At 34.5% G+C, this 20,666-nt stretch overlaps 1 protein-coding gene across 1 annotated transcript; it reads right to left on the bottom strand.

Moving 5' to 3' along the window:
* Positions 1-5,932: 5,932 nt before the first annotated feature.
* LOC121375525 (cytochrome c oxidase subunit 5B, mitochondrial-like) lies at positions 5,933-14,499 on the bottom strand. Its single transcript, XM_041503020.1, has 4 exons — positions 14,342-14,499; positions 9,521-9,609; positions 8,036-8,135; positions 5,933-6,462 (listed from the first exon to the last, which is right to left on the bottom strand). The coding sequence occupies exons 1-4, from the start codon at positions 14,469-14,471 to the stop codon at positions 6,344-6,346; spliced, it is 438 nt and encodes a 145-aa protein (XP_041358954.1). The 5' UTR covers positions 14,472-14,499; the 3' UTR covers positions 5,933-6,343.
* Between the last annotated feature and the right edge of the window lie 6,167 nt (positions 14,500-20,666).

The raw sequence follows: 20,666 nt of genomic DNA, 5'->3' as shown, positions 1-20,666 counted from the left end.
ACGATCCAAGGGGACGCAACTGTATTTTTGTTTTTATAAATCGTCGGATAAATTCGGCTTTGTTTGCAACATTCAGTTAATTCCGGCTACCTCGATCTTTGTGATCAGTCCAAACAATAAATCATTCATGAAATATAATTATTTTATTAAAATTTAATACTTTGAAATTAAAATACAATTTGCCACAAATGTATTAAAAATGAAAGTTTAATACCGCACTGCAATCAAATTTTAATTAAATTTTTAAAAACTTTAGTTAAAAAATTACATGAATTTAACTTAAATTATTAGTTGCTGTCGACTGTTTAAAAAAGCAAGCAATTTAAATCGCTCTACCAGGATGTGAACAAAGTTAGTGTAGCCGGTTGAGCGCTCACCTGGGGTGATTGCTTCACAGAATTGAACCACCTCGGTGGATCCATTCAACTGATTGGGGTTATTCTCGATCCAGCTAGTGCAACTGGTCAAAGGCTGTGGTATGTGCTTTCCTGAGGGAAAGTGCATATAAAACATCCCTTGCTTCTAATGGTAAAATATAGCGGGTTTCCTCTGATGGTTATGTGTCAGAATTACCAAATGTTTGACATCCAATAGCTGATGATTAATAAATCAATGCGCTCTAGTAGTGTCGTTAAACAAAGCAAACTGTTTGTATGTAGCAATATGCTGACCAGCATATCAGGCCTCAGACCACAATTGATTTCGCTATATGTTTCTATATAGCCTTAGTGGCTATAACATTTTTATTAATACCAGCAGGCCCGTAGGTTTTTGTATGTACATTTGCCTGCCTGGAGGACACATGCCCTGAAAAGGACAACCCCTGTTGTTCAGCTCTGTCTCCCAGCATATTGGTTTAAACAAACACACCTCTAAAGCAGGCCGGAATACTCCCATTTTACACAAAAAGCACTACTTTTGCATGGGCCGGAATTACCACAGACAAGTCTTCAGTGTCAACAAGTTACACAAGTTTACAAACTACATGATCTCCCCTGTCACTTCAGTCAAATAGTTGCCACTTCATAGCTGTCTGCCATGAAATAATCACAAACAGCAGACTACTTGCGCGGTCGAATTTCCGGATTTTTGACAACCAAATGGGAAGATAACTGTAATTTGAGGCCCGATGGCACGCCACCGAAGCCGGTTGAACGTCCATGTTGTGGGGACGGTGTTAGTGCCATTGTTGTTAGGTAGCTAGGCCCCTACCCCCCTCTAAAATAAAGATATGATCTGAATGAGAAAAGTGTCATGTTGATGTCAACTTTAACCCCGATTTGCATTTTCCATTGAAAAAGTGAAAGTTTGTTTTGGTTAACGAAAACACTAGAGCACATTGCATGATTTATTACTCATCGGCTACTAAACGTTTTATAATCTTGACATATAGTCTTAGAGAGGAAACCCGCAATTTTGTTTCCATTAGAGGCAAGGGATCTATATAGGCCTACCCTTAAAATTATATAACTGAAAAACAATCCTAAAAACATGTCTGGTGATCTGTACTATTCGTTGTATATAGATATAGATATATACTGTTATGGATAGATGGTTGGATGGATGGATGGATGGATGGATAGATAGCCTGCTTCAAGTTATTTGATTGCATGATTACACCCATATTATCATAATGGTCTGAAATTTGGGGAAATGCAATAAGCAAAGACGTTGAGGCTGCGCACAATGACTTCTGTAAATGGGTTATTGGAGTAGGTAAAAACACTTCAAATTAATGCTATGGCTAGAGGAAAATATGCAAGACTAGTGATGTACAAAACATATATGTTAAAATCAGTTATATATTGGATTAAAATTCTTAGAATGAACAGTTGTAGATTCCCCTTCCAGTGCTTCACAATCTAAATGAATACGATGAACAGGGCCGCACTAATTGGGTTAGCATTGTAAAGTCTACTTTATGCCAATATGATTTTGAATATGCATGGGAATTTCAAGATCCAGGGAATGTTAGACATTTTCTCACAAAATTTAAACAAAGGCTACGAGATACTTGCCAAAAAACCTGGGAATTAATAGACATTCGGTCTACAAGCAAAACCTTCATTTTATTTTATTATAAAACACCAGCTTTGTATCTCTTAAATTACCATCTTAGAAATATATTGACATCTTTCCGCAGTTCAAACCATCATCTTAATATTGAAACGGGTAGGCATATCAATATACACATTACTGAGAGGCTATGCAATATATCTAACTTAGGCACCTTTGAAGACGAAATACATTTCATCTTTAATTGCAGTGTTAACTGATCTTAGACGTAACTTCTTTACAGCTTTTTTAAATATCAGATATATACCAGACAATGCAAACGTACGTCTGGTTTGTAGCAAACTTGAACATTTTGAAGAATTTACCCATCTATATAAGAAAGGCGTTAAAAATTAGAGCAAAAAAATATTGAAGGATTAAGTAAGTGTGTAGGATTTTGTAAACCTAGTCAGTGACCTGGCCTGGTGCTTATAAAACGTTTAGTCTAGACTCGAGACTAATGAGTCTGAAACAGGAATGTCATGACAACGCCATACAAATTGGTGAAATGGTGTTAATGTATTACCTATTACTGATGATGTATTACGCTATTGAATGGAGCTCCTTGTAACACTAATACATACATACATACATACATACATACATACATACATACATACATACATACATACATACATACATACATACATACATATATATATATATATATATATATGTAATATAGACAAAAACCCTGCAGTACAATAAATTAGCATCTTCCTCTTCTATATAGAGAGAGATGCGCGGTCGGTCTATGATCGATGCTCATCTGTAGGCCCATTTCTCGATCTAGCCAGTGCACCACGACTAGTACATCAAAGTTATGTGCTATCCTGTCTGTGGGATGGTGCATATAAAATATCTTTTGATACTAATGGGAAAATGTAGCGAGTTCCCTCTAAGACTATGTGTCAAAATTAACACGTTTGACATCCAATAGCAGATGATTAATAAATCAGTGCTCTAGTGGTGTCGTTAAATAAAACAAACTTTAACTTTAATCTTAAGTACTATGCAACCATATTGTAAATCGGGGCTTTTTCAAGGGGTCAAAGCTAATATGTTCGTCTTTTGCTTCTGAAAGCCAACAGCCAATTTGGGGAGGAATATTTTCAAAGACTTTTATATAACTTGAAATAAGATGGCCGTCTTCGCTAAGTAATCACAGATAACAATGTCTTCATCACAAGGTATCCATGGAAACAATTTCAAAGCTGGCTCATCTACCGTAAAGCTAATAGTTGCACCTGTATATAGTAGCTTTTAATATGGCTGCCGACATACAGGGGATGACATTAGGGTCAAAGAAAAATATAAATATAGCATAATGAGAATCTACGACTTTTAAGATATTCCAAGTCCATGTGAATGAAGCATCAGATTCGGTCTATGCAGGTTGATCTCGTGATATGCTCGTAGGCTTTAAAAGCTTACTTCTCGAGGAAAGATGCCTCAAAATCAACATGGTAGAGGCAAAATCACACTGGTCAATATCAGTAACTGAATTGCTCCACTGAAACTACAAGCATACATGCTTGGAATGTTCATAATTAAAACTGAGGACTAGGTTGGTCTCGAGTCCTATGCGGGAATAAAGTTTATTTGCTTTATTCCACGACTTGTGGTCAAAGTCATGATCAATGAACCAATTTATACAATAAAGTCATGATTAAGTAGCCTATTTCTACAGTCAAAGGCTTGAGAGCTACGTGTTGCCATGGCTGTTTCATTGGCTAATATATTAAAGTACATATTGTCTCACACATGGCAATACTGAACTATTGTATGTAGAGGATTTTATCACCATAATTGCCAACAACAATAACACTGGGTTTTTTTAATAAGTTTCAGTCGCCACGACGTACGATGGAGGAAGGATAGCATCGGTCAACTGGACAAAAATACTATCAAATTTACTTCCACGTTTTATATTTGGAAGTATTTGGTTAAAAAAATATAAATATTTGCAAAATACAAAATAATAATAATAAAATAAAGGGTCGTTGAACAATTATATAACATGGCATTTTTCACACATCCTCCTCTTTAGCATTTTTGTAACGCTAAGACAACTCCAGGGTTCAACAAATCCAAAAACCATAGGACTCGGCTAGTGAATATTTGGTCTGAGCTAGTGGACATTATCAACTGTAATACTATAATACATAGGACACTAGCCAAAGCTTCAATGAGGGCTAGTAACTTTCTCAATCATTAGTAAACACTGCAACTCTCTCCTCTAAAATCCATTTGGAATAAACTTCAAATATAAAACACGATTTTTGGATTACGACAGTAAAATGTAACAAACGTTTATGTTCAAGCGCCACACGGTATTTAATTTCAATATCAGGGTAATGAATTTGTTGTCACGCGTAGCAGGTGACTGATGTTTGATGTATTCTTGTGAAAACAAGAAAACAAACACTGGAATATTTTACGGAAACCTGCAAGGGAAGGTGGAGTGTGGTCACTTAATGATGATTTACCGGTAATTATTGTTTTTTAGGTTAAATCATGTTAGCAGACCAGTAGATCATAAGCTTTGATTGGATATGTTATACGGGCCACTGACGCATTTGTAGGTATTTTGGTGCAAAAAAAAAAAAAAAAAAAAAGACGTTAAAAATTATCGTTTTCTAAAGAGTATCCTCCAATACCGTTTATAAATGAGTATTTGGGACATACTAGGTTTTCTAAAAAAAAAGAAAAAAAAAAACTAAACAAAAAAACATAACGTGGTAGAGTTGGTGGGCTGGGGATGTACATCAATTAAAATTTCTAAAATTACTGTTAAAAATAGTGAAGGTATCGATGATAGTCTATGTGAAAGACACAATTAAACATATCAACATTAGCCTAAATACAAAATTGAAAAACAGTCAGTGGTCAGACCATGGAAATAGTGTAAACAAACCAATATTGCACTAAACGAAAAACATTGTCATAGATACTTAAAGCACTTACATGCATGCATGGTTTGATGATCCTATAAGAACGGATAAGAAAGATATCCTTCAGAAACAAAACGTTTACCAACAGACATACGAACAACGCAATACCATATAGGCATATAAAAAAAGAAGAAATAATTTGTAATGTAAAAATTCATGATTAATTCAGTGCTTTAAAAAACCCCACCAAAACAACAAAAACCCAGTTTCATTGAATTACGACTTAGAGCTAAACAGTCACAGCATGAAAAACAATACCAATATCTCAGCTTTTGACTTCAAGGTAAAATAACAAGGTACCATAGTAACTATGGTAACTCAGTATTTCATATATTTTAGATCAATGCTGTTACTGAGGCTACAAGCTTTTAATAATGCTGTAAATATGAATATACTGACCCCAAACCAATCCCTAACGTCAGTGTTTTAAGCCTCTTTAGTATAGTCCCTCTAAAGTAAAGTAGGGCTAGTGTAATTATAGTCTTAGAGGACACCCGCTACATTTTTCCTGGAATTCATTACTAATAGCAAGGGATCTTTTATGTATGCACTATCCCCCAGACAGGATAGCACATACCACAACCTTTGATATACCAGCTGTGGTGCTCTGGCTGGAACAAAAAATAACCTAATGGGCAATCAACGTGGATCTATCCAAAACCAAACGCTCAGCAGGCAAGCATTTTACAACTGAGCTACGTTCCGCCCTACATTAATGAGTTAATTGTTGGCTAAATTAACCCCATGTCAATCATGTTCAAGGAAATACTCTACATATTTCAAAAATTGGCTAAAACTAAATTCTTTTCACTGTGAAGGCTGTAATGGCTACTAGACTGACAAGCTGGTAGCCCAATCATTTAGAATGATTTCACTTACAAAAAACAATGATCTAAGGAATCATAAATAAATAATAACAAACATTTTTCATTCTAGTTTTAATAACTTTGTTTCAATGCACACACACATATATATATATATCATTCCCATCAATGCTAGGAATGAATCACCACAGACATAATTTATGTTCACATGGTTACAAACACGAGTAAATGTCAGTCATGTCAACAGCTGTCTTTCATATGGTAAACTTGCGACATAGTGATGTACTGCCAAATACTTGAGGCAACTTCAATTTTATTTGTTGTGTTATATGCTCTGCGTCTTCTTTTTCAATTTTGGTTTCGGCCTGTAAATCAACAAGTAAAACTAAAGTAGCTTATTATGTGTTTAGCACAGCTTTAGAAACAATTAAAACAAAAAAAAAGTCAATTTAGATTGGAGTTCTACTGTTCAGATAAAAATATTCACAGATTAAAATGGTTCAATTTCCATTATGGACTGTAGTCTGTGGGCTGCATTGCTTCGAGTTTAAACCAGTAGCCGCATTCACATCGCTTTGGCTCTCCTTTGTGTAGATACATCCAGTTGATGCTGAGGGCATCTTCTTCACCTGTGAATAATCGAAAGCAAATGAATGAATGAATGTTTAACGACACTTCAGCATAAAAATAAACATTGGCTACAGCATGTCAAACAAAGGTAAGTATATAAATATGAAGAGAAATCAAATTAATAACCTAGTAACAAAATAAAACGGGACAGGAAGGAAGGGATGTTTTATTTAACTATGCACCAAACACATTTCAATTAGTTATATATGATGTCAGACATATGCGTTTGGACTAAAGATAATGAGGAACCCTGCTACCACCAGTTGATATACAAACAAGGCATCGGAAATGCTGCAAAACTCATCAGTTTTATGATCCTATTCCTATACATTACATTTTTTAAAAATCAGATGGTAAAACACTGATGTAATTTCTATTTTTAGCAAGTGACCTTGACCTTTGATGTAGAGGTCAAAACTCATATAAGACATCATGTTCTTATTCCTATATGTGAAAAGTTTCAGGCAAAAATGGATGAGAAATAAGTCAGTGATGTTGCAATTTCTATTATAGTAAGTGAACTTGACCTGACGCAGAAAGGTGAAACATGAACTCATTCAAGATTGTCATGAAAAGACATGAAGTTGCTCATGGTGACATGACTTTTAATTTTAATAAGTGACCTAGACCTTTGAAACAGAGGCGAAATGCAAACCTGATCAAGACACAATGATCCTATTCCCATATGCAAAGTTTTATGAAAATCAGATTAAATCACTAGAGCTGTGATGTACTAGTGACCTTGATTGTCGACCCAGTGTCAAACATTTTTGGCTGTCACTTTTTAATAATTAAATTATTACTGGTACACAACACTTAAAACTGCTTGCTTAAATTATAGATTTTGGCCAACTAACGTGCTTCTGGGCATCCACATATTTGTAACTGCTTAATTAAAATGCATATCTTAAGAAGCGATATCGTATGAACTAATGTTAGTTACTTTAATAGAATATGGGGACAAAAACACAGTGATAGTAATATTAAATATGATGCTTATCATCAGTTCCTGGTGACAAAAGTTATTTCGGCAAGTAATGTTTGATAACAAGACATTAACAGATAACATTACATCTGTATCCAGGGCTAGCTGTGGGTGAGCAAAACATTTCGCCAAATTATCTTTAAAAAATGTAAAACCCAGTTATTTTCCAAAAAAACCCACCAATTATTACATCGATTTTTTTTGCCAAATTAAAATACAATTTGCCATTTGTTCTTAAAATTTGCAATTGGCGAGTGGCAGAGCTAGCCCTAATATCCATTTGAACAAATTACATCAATAGTAAGATTGTTAAATAACAGTTTAATGAGTAATATATATCATAACAAATAAAGAGACCTACCATCAAATAACCACAATGGGAAACATTTACCATGAAACGTTTGGTTGTTCATCTTAATTATCCCACCATTATTTTATTATTATTATTATGGGTGTGAGGATTCCACAAGACTATGATGCCTTTGTTGTTGTACAAATGGGTAAAAGGAATTAAGTTGGTGGTTAAAACAATTATTTTATGGAAAGTTCATGTTAACAGAAAAAAGTTATTATTTTTAATAACTTACAAATGCATCCCACAAGTCGCTTTTCAAACAATGATGGAATTAGGGTGGGCTCTTCAAATGTACCCTTGGCTCGTGCCTTCACACTCATCTCAAAAGGATCCTAATAAAGAAATAACAGACTGAAAATACGGAAACATCACTAATACATATGAAGGGTCCAAGGGAATAACCTATGAAGTCCAAACAGATCAGTGACAGAAATAAGCAGGATGTTTCACTAGTCCAGCGGACCAAGACATCTTGAAATCGACTTGTCCGACAATATTTTTCATTGTTCAAAATGAAACTTCATTGAAATTTTGTACTTGTCCACTGAACAACCATAATGGTACATTTTGTTTGTCCGAGCAGATTTTCACTTGTCAGGACAAATGAATAAGTACTTATTTCAAACACTGCAGATAATCAATATTATGAAGGTCATATATGTCATGGTCACAATAAACTAAAAACCTACATTAACAGTTGTTGGTAAATCATGTCTGCTGAGATATAAATATTCCACAAATGCAATGGTAAACTTTAATAAAATTTAAAAATATCAAGTTACCAAAAGTGTGACATCACAGAATATTTCCTTAGATCATGTAAACTCAAGCTAGGAGATGGTGAACAATTTTCGAAATGAGTGAAGAAACAATGCACGTTCGAGTTGAATCAGCAAGTAAAACTTGATCTTTTGATGTTGAATGATCTCTGTTTGGGTTTTATGTGAATGAAAAACCTTACACTGCAGTGTTCTCGCTGGGTGAAAATTAACGGAGGGCCGTCGTGCGACACCCACCCTCCCCCAAAAATAACAACCCGAAAAGCAACAAACAAAAAACGAAAACTTGGCTACCAAACATTGTGTGTGTTGGTCGACTTGGTGGAAAGACATACTCCTTATTTTGCCCCTCAGTATTAAAGAGGGGTGTAGGAAAATAAAGGAGGGAAGCAGAACGTGAAAGGAGGGTGGATATATGCAATAATGGAGCAGACTGCCCTGCTTTAATGGAGCAGCTAGAACACTGCATTGTCAGGTACACACCAAAGTTTCACTACGTATGGATCAATTCAATTAATAACTATTATTTTTCCCAAATCAATTTTTTAAGTCTCATCATCGCTATACTTTGCAATACATGAACAATAGTTCTATTCATGGATTGATTATACGTTTCATTTAACCTTTTTTTACCATTCATGTAAAATGTATTGAAAGTTCAGTCCTAGCAATGTGTCACTTATTTAGGTTTTTCAGTTTTTAAACAAAAATGGTTCTACAAACCAAAGTATGTAATGCCAATATTTCTGGCACGCAACACCTTTTTAATAAGGTAAAGTTTTAATTTGTAGAGGCTTATATGTTTAACTATAACATAAAACTGGTAAAATATCAGTTCTGGGGCCTAATGTCATATTGTTCTTGCAAGTCGTTTCTCACTGCGACATAGCAAAGCTGTGAGAGTTCAAGTAAACTAGGTCCCTGGTCATTATAGTTACCTCATTCCCAGCTAACTTGGCAAGCAGTTCAAAACGTTCTGGTCCTACAGCATGACCAAGGGCATCTGGCATGGTCACTTTATCAGATGCTGCAATTAGAAAGAAAAAATGTGTAGCTCATATATTGGTATATATATATATTTAAACACATTGAATACAATTTATACATAAACAGTATGTATTTTTTTCATCCACGAAAATTAACTAACTGCAATATCAATCTTGTTTTATGAAACTGAAACAACTGCACATTGTATATTTTTATTTAGCAACTGGATTAATTGTAGTAATATTTAATCAGTTAGAATCCCTGTGAAAAACGATGTATTACACACACACCCCAAACCTGTTTGCCCCAGGATGTACAAGTAATGTATATTGCCGTCTGTTCAAGTGTCTAAATACCACGATGAGAACAGGGGTCAACCAATACATAGTCAACAAAAAATGTATAAGAAAATACAATAAAATTCGAATGTTTATGGAAACGAAAACTTGTCAGTCATTCATGTTCCAAAAGCTGTTTTACGCTAACATTTGCGAACTTTTCTAACTGGTTCCTGAAGTGGTCATTCAGTTTAAAGTGAAATGCATAAATCAGCCTAGCGGACATTTTTTTGTGAACTCAGTTCTGTGATTTGTACTTTCTACATAAGTGGTAGTTCATGACAATTAATATCAACCGTGGGTGCTAAATATTTACACTGCCTTCATAAAACAAAATTACATAAATTTATAATCCAGCGATGTCCATGTGATCAATTCATTTGAGGAAGTTAGAAATTAAAAAATAGATCATTTTAAAAAACCTTTATATTCTTTTTCAGCATACTTGAAAGCTTTATTATTCAAAATAGTATTTGTACTGGGATCGGTTCACCAAAACAAATGCCTGCGATTGACTATTGGCAACAATGTGCACCGCACACCAGATCAACATTATCTCGATCGGGTATATCTGGTTCAACTTCAACTATATAAATGTTGAGCCGGCTTATACATGATACCAACCTTTTTGTACCAGATATTGAGGGGCAAACTAAGGGTTCAGCCTATCCACAGGGAAGGGAATGTTTTATTTAACAATGCACTCAACACATTGTATTTACGGTTATAACTTATATGGCGTCAGACATATGGTTATGGATCACACAGATATTGAGCGAGGAAACCCACTGTTGCCACTTCATGGGCTACTCTTTTCAATTAGCAGCAAGGGATCTTTTATATGCCCCATCCCATAGACAGGATAGTACATACCACAGCATATGTTGTACCAGTCGTGGTGCACCGGCTGGAGCGAGAAATAGCCCAATGGGCCCACTGACGGGGATCGATCCCAAACCGACCGCGCATCAAGCGAGCATGTTACCACTGGGCTACGTTTCGCCCTCCTATCCACAGATTCGGCTAATACACAGCGATTATACGATATGTCAGATCGCCCCAACACAATACCCGTTTGCTAAAATCATCTTTATTTATACTGGGGGATGGGGCGAACTGACAGAGTTAGGGTCAAACTGGTCAAACCGACATGGGGAAGAAATGCCTGGTACTCAGAAATTAATATAAATATTCAGGGAACATTTTGTTCAGTATCACGTTGTGATTTGCTATTAAAGCTTCAGATTGCTACACAATTTTAAAACAAAATGTTCCTCAGGCCCTAATCTAGAATTGAAAAAAGTAGAAGTGATTTCTCCGTTCACAGAAGAAAGGGGAGAAGTTTGATAAAAATAGGTGACGTGAACATTTATCAGTACATTTCGTAACGTTTTGCCAATTTTAAACGTTCAATTGGAAAATTCTGAATTTTACATTCAGTTCCAATTGTAATATTTCCATATAAAATACTACTTCCGGTAATAAAATTTAAACAAAACAGTTCTCCGTTTCATTAAAAATGTGATATTATTAAGTAGTTGATAATGTGCTGTTATGTTAAAATTACAATATTAATTAGCATTTCCTGGCAGTACTGAAATGAAGGTGGCTGAGGATTAATAATGCTTGACTGGACACGGCACAACACGTGCCACTTTGAAAAGCAATAGCCCTGTTTACAGGTGTATCTTAAGAATTTCCCGTTAAAGGTAGGGTCAACTCAAATAAGAGATTTATGTGTTGGAAAGATGCATACCCGGACCACCAACACATACTGACACTTTAACAAATGAAAAACGCGTGTAATTTTAGAGTTAATAAAAAACCATGATTATTCCTGCTAACTGGGGGCAGCCATTTTGTTTCGTTTTTGTGACATCCGGTGGTATAGCTTGGGGCGAAGTGACGTCAGCTCCGTCCATCTTCTCTATGCACAGTGTAAACAAACGCTCTAATTTACGACAAGGCACTTCGCTTTCATCAACCTGACTTGTAAAACAACATAAATGACTTGATAGTATAATAAACTATTTAACTAAATATATTTCAGGTTACATCAATAGAACGAAATGGAGTTACAGTATTTTTCTTTTTAAAAAAATCCAAAGAAAAAATGCATACTATTAGGCCTATTAGTAGGGCACGTTCGAGCAAAAACCACCACTCACGATACCCAAGTGATACTTTTCTTTTCTTTGGGACGACGTAATTGGTCAGTTTTGTGATTTTAGATGGGAAAGTTTACTTAATCAAGGGTTTTACAGAATTACTTACAGTAATAAAGCAGGGCGGTTGGTAATGTCCATTACGATTTGAGGTGTATCTGTGCTGATATCACACAATACCCTGTGATCTTCATAAAAGAGGCACGTCTTTTAAGTGTGTCTAGACACGGTGTCTGGGGACCGTCTGAATATACACCTGCCAATCAGGAACCACAGAAAGGCCATGGAAAGAAAATACCAATTAACCAAGAAAACACTCCGATTATTGTTTTCAGTACGTGGGTTAATTTATGTACGAAACATAATACAGTTATTTCAACACTTTGACAATGGTGGTTTATTTTGTATTGAAAAATAATATATAATTGGTACTGGCTTACTAGGATGGATATAATTACAGAACATTGCGATGCATCTGCAAAAATCAGGTATGTTTTGTTTCTTCAGTTCGAAGACTAATTCCTGACATGACACGTTAGGTATTACGTAACCACCAGCTCGCCAGAGGGCGTATTCACTGGGATGGTATAAAATGGCTGTGCCCGTTATATATAATAGTTGTCACATTTAACCGTTTTATTAATTAACTATACGATTATACCAATCTAATTAAAATTAGCTCCACTATTACATACAAGTGGATCTAAAGACAGCCAGTTGGAGCTCATGTCCACCAATCAAAACCTTACTTGCAGAATCCTGCCAGTGATTTAAAACTAACAACACTGCGTAGTCCCCAATGTCCAGGTAACATTTCGTCTGTAAATAATAATTTAAATATTGACCAATCACACTTCGCCTTTTATAACGTTATTTGGGAGCATACAAATTCTAAAAATATCGGGCAAGTCTATTTTAGTGGCCGCAGTACAGCGAACCATACCAATACGTATGGGGTGGGTTATCAGTCTTCAATTTTACATTAAAAATTATTTATTTATTTATAAAATTAAAAAAAAAACTAAATCAGTCTTCAGTTTTACATTATAAATTATTTATTTTATAAAATAAAACATGTTTTAAGGCATTCGTAATTCACACGAAACATGTCGTATACCCTCAGGATAATTCGGAATGTTTCAAATTATTTTTAAATCACTGGCAGGATTCTGCAAGTAAGGTTTTGATTGGTGGACATGAGCTCCAACTGGCTGTCTTTAGATCCACATGTAATAGTGGAGCTAATTTTAATTAGATTGCGATTATACTTGATATTAAGCAGTAATGTGCATTATATATCGTTGAATATGCATACCAGGCCAAATGCCTTAACTGTCCCCTCCTTTAATAAGCCGGTTCATGATTACTCAATGATGCTGTCTGGCACCAAAGTAAAAACACTGTCCGACATATGGCGACAAGGTGCCAAGTGACCTGTAACAATAAACAAGTCAGGGGCTTAACGTCTGTTGTGTGATTTCGTTTTTGAAATCGGATTAGGTCCAGAATATTACGATGACTTCGACTTCTCACTACTACTGATAATTCGGCAACTTGAGCTGACTTTTGGTGAAAAAAATGCTAATTTCGCCAGCAAGATTACAGCCTGGTTCCTAGACATTACAAAACTGCGAGCATGATGCAACTAATCATTCAGTTTGCATGAAGGTTACGAAATAAGAACATCCAGCGAAGATTTTTTCAAAATCTTGATTAGCGATTAATTCTAGTCAATTAAAAATTGATTAGCAACTACTGTTTAATATTTTAAAATTGTGTAGCGATATCTAAAACTTACGTAGCGAATCGCAATGTGATACTGAACAAATATTCCCCGACATGATGTTGGTAATTTATTCTTCAATGAAACCAAATCCTTATATTTAACGTACATAAAATAAAATAATTTTGTTAAAAACACATGACCTATCTAGTTTAGCTTAGTTCCTCTTCTTATTATTGTTTAAATACTTAAAAATAATGGATTTATGTTGTTAACAGTTCCAATAACCTTCACTTGCCCTTTGATTTGAAGTGCTTTGATCGGATTGAAAATGCTAATAAAATACATTTTAATCATTTACATTTAGTAAGTAAAAGATAGTTAATCATAAATTGAAACATACAATAAATACGTTTTAATTTTTGATAACCAGTAGTCACGAATTCCGATTCATCACGTTTTGTAATTCATTACCCAAACAGTAATGTTAAATGTTCAGCATTCCGGGCGTGTCGATGTGGACATGATCTGAATGTCCACACTTACCAACTTTTCCTTTATGTTGATCAACAGGAGCACCGCCATGCCCAGATGATGCTCTGGCGGCAGTCAGTAAAACAGAACGTCGAATAATACCAGCACCACTTTTCAACAGCGTCGTCGCCATTTTAGACATGCGAACTAGACTGAGCAACTGTACTTCTGTTCCGCTTAGTCACGTACGCGTGAAAATTGGGGTCCAGATCCAACACAATCACGTAGACTGGTTTTTGCACGTTTGATTCAGGTCTCCTTCACGTTCGGACAAACCTACTAGGAACTAACAGATATGTCCGAAAGAGCAATCGGAACTCCCCGGCTAATCAAAGCTACAATAAATCGGCGATACAGACAGAGAATAAATTGCCCCCCACCAACCCCCCACCTCCAATCGTCATGGCGTGTGCCCTGTTGGAAAGGACAGTACAAGACAACCTTTATTGCAGACTTTGTATGTGTAGGCCCAGTAAACACGTACAAGGGCACATGGAGAGGGAGGGGCAGAGCAAACCGCACGTGTGACAATTTTTTTTTTTTTTTAATAAGTTAAATATTGACTATTATATAAACAAGTTTTTATTTATTTGTTTGTTTGATTGATTGATTGAAACATATTTTATTGCTTTTTAAACGACCAAATGGATTAGGCACACGTTATACAACGTAACAGGCTAGTACATACATATGTCACGACAGGAATATATTTTTAGCAATTTAAATATGAACAAAAATAAATATTATTGAAGGAGAGAAAAACAGAAAGAAAGAATGAACAAACAAATTTAGGGAACAGAGACAAGACACAATAACGTTTTCTGTGTTCGATAATTAGACAGCAGGTTTGCTCAAAGAAAACAAAACACAAACAATTAAAGCATCGCAATGATTACGTTACATACATTATTTACTAATTTATTTATTTTCTTTATATATTTATATATTTATTTGTTTTTGTTGTCGTTATTATTACTATATTATTATTATTATTATTATTATTATTATTATTATTATTGTTGTTGTTATTATTGTTATTATTGTTATTGCTATTATTGCTATTGTCTGATTATTTTTTTAAAACTATAATTTATTTATTTGAATAAATAAATAAATAAATGTTTAATTAGTTTTATTGATTTGATTACTAGTAATTTAATTCTTAATGTACCCATTAATAAACTAATAAGAATAAATGTTTCAGGATAAAATGTATTTCCGTTCGATCTCGTGCCACGGGATGATTGGGTAAGGCTAGCTGCTTGAGTGTAACCCCTCTCCCCCACCCCAACACACACACACACACACACACACACACACACACACACACACACACACACTCACACACACACACGCCCCTACACAGGCGTAAGAAGAAACGAGTTTTTAAGCCCAACCCACACTAGTTAGTGCAGCGCGTCGACAGTGCATCACCATTTTTTTTACAGCGCGCACACAAAGACCAGTTATAATGTCATGTTATAATAATTCACCGTTGACAATTTTTTTATTTTTTGACTGAAAATATTCCAAAACAAAATATTAGCGGATAAAGGTTTATCGCGTAGATGCAGAAACGTCCCTGTATTTAGGACATTCAATCAATAGATTACAAAACACAAGGAAATAATATTGCAGCCAATGCTTCGTCAGTAATTAATACGAACAGTGATTAAAATTACCAGTATTAGATATATCTAGCTGATTACATCCATAAATACAGGTAGCATGGGCGGATCCAGGAAATATTTTTAGGGGGGGACCAAAAAAGAAGGGCACATTGACTCGTCAAAAGGGCACCTTACTACAAGTTTTGATATTTACAATTAATATGAATTCCTACAGTTCTACGTCATAATATACTAGCAATAATGAAGTAAATTGGCGTCACTCGCGTTAGAACCTCAATGGGGCCCCATTGAGACTCAATAGCACAGACACATATCTGCAAGCTTGCGCATGTACACGAAAATCTTGATTTCATTTATCTACAATATAATTATTGTTTACTTAAAAAAAAAAAAATTCTACAAACAAAAAGGGCACTTGGACATTTTGAGGGCACTTGAATTTTTTTTTGGGGGGACGCGTCCCCCTGGTCCCCCCCTTGGATCCGCCCATGGGTAGCATTGTTCCTTTCAAATACGATTCGTGTTTCTTTTTGTCCGTTTTGTTTTTGGCGCGCTGCGCATGTAGGCCCTACATAGGTGGGTTTTGACGCATAGCGTGAGACGGGCGGGTGATGCAACTTCACTATGTGAACGAGTACACGTTACACTTGTCATTGTGAGTTTCGCATGGATTTTTCCAGGTAGGGGGAAGACATGTTGGCACATATAATAAAATATAGACCTAGTCATGGTCAGGTGTAAGCAGGTTATGCGAAAATAAATGCACATTGTGGGAATTATTGTTTGAGAGTGCGAAGTAGTTCGCGGACATGTTTCTCGGAAACGTTTGTAAACTAAATGTTCTGAAATGCAATTCCTGCATTCTATAAGTAAAATTCATCATTACAACTTTTGATAAATGCAACACTTTTAAATGCATTTCTAACAATGTATAACATTTGTAAGACTAGAATATATATCGAAACCGGATCCTCTGTAAACCGGAATTATCTTTAAAACCGGACGTTTTTCACGGTCCCTTTTTAAAACAACCTTTCTAAACCGGATACCTGTTAAAACTGAATGTTTTACTTAGACCCGTGGATGTAGAACAAATATTAAAACATGACTTCTATTTGAAATTTCTTTTGCAATTTCGTTTTTATAACATTAAAATTAAGACTGTTGTTTAGTATTTTCATACTATAAATGTGATGTTTTATATTGATTATTAACCAGTTAATTACTTCGTTCATATCACTGTTTATCATACCAAACATAACTGTATGCTTATTCAGAGAAATTCTAACGTCCATTTTTTCAAATATCCATTCCTCCAATGCATTCAATATATATTTGATTTTATCGCAATCATAAAAAAGTGTTATAAGGTTTCAGGGAAATTTTTACAAAAACTACACTTATTTGAATCTACATAGTGTATTATCAATAAGAAACAATTTGTAGCTAAAATCCGATGGAGCAATCGATACTGAAACCATAACAGGGTTGTATCTTTTACACATTTGAAGGGTAGAGCATAAACGTTTTCCCACATGTACAACAATCATATGTTAACCCCTCAGATGCGTATTTTGTTTGTGACTTTGGAATTAAATATTTATTATTTAAAATATTGTACAAATCTTTACCTCTCGTGTTTTCATTTAGCATAATTTTCATTTTCAAAGGTAATTTAGGTCTTTTTGTAGGGGTTCCTAATGCTGTAAACTTTCTAAATGACCAAATTTTTTTTTATCAGGTTCTGTATTTGTTTGATTTTAGAGTCAAAATTAGATATTATGATTTCATTTATATTTAATGTAAAGTTTATGCCAAGCAGAATAAATTGGTTTACACCCCATTCTAACTTCCTGCGAGTATGATGGTAAACATCTTTAGAATACTTTTTGCTTCTTATCCAATTTGCTTGTCACGGGGATTCTTCTATAATACCCGTAACTGAATAAACACGAATGTCCAAATATCTCTCCTAACTGTATATCTATTAGATCTCTCTGTAACAGGCAGTTATATACCCGCGTTGGCTCGTCTAGGTATGATCAGAGATAAGATCTTATATAAAGTATATATTATTATAGCACGTTTAGTTCACTAGAAAACACAACAAAAACACAATACACTTTGGAATCTGTATTAACCTACGCTGACAAATGTACTGCCGCAGTAGTTAATTAATAACAACAATAATAACAACCCAGAACTGATCACTTAATTAGTTAATCTCTAGGTGTCTAGTTTACACAATATGCTAATCACTTCACCGTGACACAACACCCACACGTGTGATAATTGAGAAACGCTTCTAGGGGAACTTAATTAATAAAGGAATTACAACACTATTTCTAACTTGTTAATTTTTAATTAACCTTTACTAATCGTTCAGTAACCTTGTAACACAGAATTAATACTGGTACCTATCACAATAAAGACAATAACCTACAGTTTACCTAGGTCCTCTAGGATGACTGGCTAAGCTTTATATTACCAAATACTCGTATAAATATAGAACAGTAAGACTACGATTTACTTCGTCAGATGACCGAAGACACTGTCTAAAGAATATTGGTATAATACAGTATTAAAATATGTAAAGTCACATCAATCACATCAAGGTTATACAACAGAGCAGAAATAATATATTTACCAAAGTCCAAACGGACAACGTTCCCCCGAGATACCTTCCTATCGTTCCCCTAGATATCTCTCAACCCTAGCTATTTATTCAAAACTCTCAGAGACAGCGAATATCGCCTGGGGGTACATCGCGGCACCGAATCCCTACAAGTGCTATTTCCACCGCGACCAAGCGGTATTTTTTTTTCTCAGATCGTCAGACTTAATGTCGCCAGTTCGCTAGAGATTCCATGGTCGCGCGGAGGTATTACGTAACTACTGGCCACATGGCCTCCGCACCTGGCTGGGTGTGTATTAGACGACCGTCGCGCAAAGGTATCACGTAACAAGTTGCCCACTGCATTTGGAACTGCACACGGCCTTCTAAAACAATTAATATCGCCACAGGCGAAAAGAGATTAAGAGCATGTACCGTCACATTGCTTTAGATTTAGTGTAGTTTATTTTTAGGCCAGAAATGTCAGCGAAATAGTCAAGAACTGTCATTGTACTGTTCAGAGACTCAGAAGATCCATCAAGAATAAAAGTAGTGTCATCAGCATATTGTGAATTTAAATATTCAGTGCCATCAATGGTGATACTTTTAATACATTTGTTGTTTCTTACCAAAATACTTAAACTTTCAGCGCAGATTATAAAAATATACGGCGAGAGAGGATCGCCTTGCCTGCATCCCCTTTGCAGTTTAAAGGAGTCTGAAAGATAACCATTTTGTATGATTCTGGACATTGAGTTTTTGTAGATGTTTTAAAATTAAATATACCCAAAGCTTTATTAATAAAAGACCAAGATAACAAATCAAATGCTTTCTCAAAATCTATAAGACCTAGTAGGCCGGGTATTTTATGTAATTCAGTATACTGCATTATGTCATATATAATACGGATATTTTATGTAATTCAGTATACTGCATTATGTCATATATAATACGGATATTTTATGTAATTCAGTATACTGCATTATGTCATATATAATACGGATATTTTATGTAATTCAGTATACTGCATTATGTCATATATAATACGGATATTTTATGTAATTCAGTATACTGCATTATGTCATATATAATACGGATATTTTTTCCAATGTATCTGTTTTTAATAAAACCTGTTTGATCTTTATCTATTATTTTATCTAGCACTGTTTTAATTCTATTAGCGATACAGTCTGCAGCCATTTAATATGTACAATTTAATAGAGATATAGGTCTCCAATTTTTAAGAAACTGTTTTGGTTTGTTTGTCTTAGGGATACAGGTAATTATACCAATGTTTTGAACATTGAACCTTTCTTTAATAGTATAGCTATAATTTATTGATCGGACTATGTAATGTCCTAAATCTGCCCAAAAGAATTTGAAAAACTCTGCAGTGAATCCATCTGAGCCAGGGTTTTTCTCATTTTTCATATTTTTAAAAAAGTTTTAAACTTCTGAAATGTGTTATTTTACCTTCTAGAGATTGTGCTTCATCATTTGTTAACTTTCTAAAATTGTAATCACTTAGTTTTTCTATTATATCATTATCGTTTTGTACATTAGGTGCAGAATATAAATTTTGATAAAACATCTTTTTCTCTTTTAAAATGTGTTTTTGGTCTGTCATTATTGAGCCATTATTTAATTCTAGTCTTGATATTAATTTATTATAGTAGTTTCTAGACTCCATATCACAAAAATATTTTGATGGCTTTTCATCATCTTCTATCCATTGTGCCTTTGCTCGAATGAAATGACCTTTAAGCTTTTGTCTTCTTAATTGTATCAGTTTTTTTTTTTTATCCTCTAATAGTTTAATTTTTATTGTGTAATTTTCCTCTAATTCTTTTATATCTTGACACAGTTTATTTCCTATTTCATTACTTTTCTTTTTCTTATATGTTGAATATAAAATAGGTTTCCCTCTAATTTACATTAACAATGTTTCAAGAAAAAGTTGATCCTTTATTATAAACTCTATTTCGTCTTTAGGGATGGTCATAAATTTTTTTGGACTGTAGATTAAAACAGCATATTGTATTGTTATATTATTTATAGTTTCTTTTGTACTTTTTACATACTCTTTATCAGT

The sequence above is a fragment of the Gigantopelta aegis genome, chromosome 6 (assembly GCF_016097555.1).
Source record: "Gigantopelta aegis isolate Gae_Host chromosome 6, Gae_host_genome, whole genome shotgun sequence".
Classification (NCBI taxonomy): Eukaryota; Metazoa; Mollusca; class Gastropoda; order Neomphalida; family Peltospiridae; genus Gigantopelta; species Gigantopelta aegis.
Note: the sequence above shows the minus strand (reverse complement) of the source record. Positions and strands in the feature narration are given on the sequence as shown.